Below are 1,015 nucleotides of genomic sequence, written 5' to 3' on the forward strand. Positions count from 1 at the left end.
GGTTTTAAGGCTCAGTTTCTGAATACAGGCTGTGTGCATTTCTCTGTGGACTGAGGCTTTGATACTTTCACAGTATTAATATAGAACCTAGACCTGCTTTATAATCAAACTACACATGGACATCTGCCTTTAGACTGTATGGAGCCTTAGAGAGAGAGAGACTTGGCCGAGTGTATTGAGGTCAGCTCATTTATCATAGCTACATAACTGGCTTCATGCAGAAACAAATAGTGACTGAAAAATAGTTAGTTATAATAGCTATAATAAAAAGAAATGTGGATGAAATGTTCGCAGCTGTACAGGTTGGTGTAGGTGAACTTACTTAAATAACAGGTCTTCATTTAACACATTTTTCATCAGCAAAACTTCAGCATCAGATCCGTCAGACTCGGTGGACTCAGACTGTTGACTGAGATTTTGGGAATCACTGTTGAGTAACAGCTTTGTGTCGTTCCCTGATGTCTGCTGTCCTGTCCTGGAGCTCTGTGGACTTTCTGCCGTCAGGCTGAGCCACACAATGCTGCCACCCCCAGCCACGCCCCCACCAAACACCTTTAAACAGACACATGTGCTCGTTTTAAATTTCCCAGCATGCCTTGCAGTCCTACCTGAGCAGGATGAGTTTCACCTTGGAGGTGGCGCACTTAATGATGGCTGAGGCGTTCTGGTGACTCCGCCCATACAGAATCTGATTGTTAATCTGTCAGGAAACGAGAAAAGCTTTCAGTTAACTTTATTAACACAGGCACAATTATACATTCACAAGAAATCTGACACATTACAGACAGAGTGAAACATCACCATGACAACATCACTGATTTCTCAGTTTGTTGTATCAGTTCATTAGTTCATTTACCCAGGTGATGTACTTCAGCATCATTTTGAAATACTTTTACTTGAGTATTTTCATTTCAGACACACACACACACACACACACACACACACACACTTACACTTTTAATTGAGACAGGCATTAATTGAAAGGTCATTGAACTGTGAGGCTGTAAACTAGCCA

At 41.6% G+C, this 1,015-nt stretch overlaps 1 protein-coding gene across 1 annotated transcript in view; it reads right to left on the bottom strand.

Annotated features, from left to right (window-relative positions):
- patj (PATJ crumbs cell polarity complex component) overlaps nt 1-1,015 on the bottom strand; it is a 127,809-nt gene that overhangs the window by 31,649 nt on the left and 95,145 nt on the right. Inside the window, exon 31 of the mRNA XM_087179996.1 lies at nt 609-700. Within this exon, the coding sequence (XP_087036122.1) occupies nt 609-700 (92 nt within the window). The remainder of the gene's footprint in view (nt 1-608; nt 701-1,015) is intronic.

This window comes from Seriola lalandi, unplaced genomic scaffold (assembly GCF_002814215.2).
Source record: "Seriola lalandi dorsalis isolate HSWRI2012SDOR001 ecotype SW California unplaced genomic scaffold, Sedor1 jcf7180002054885, whole genome shotgun sequence".
NCBI lineage: Eukaryota > Metazoa > Chordata > Actinopteri > Carangiformes > Carangidae > Seriola > Seriola lalandi.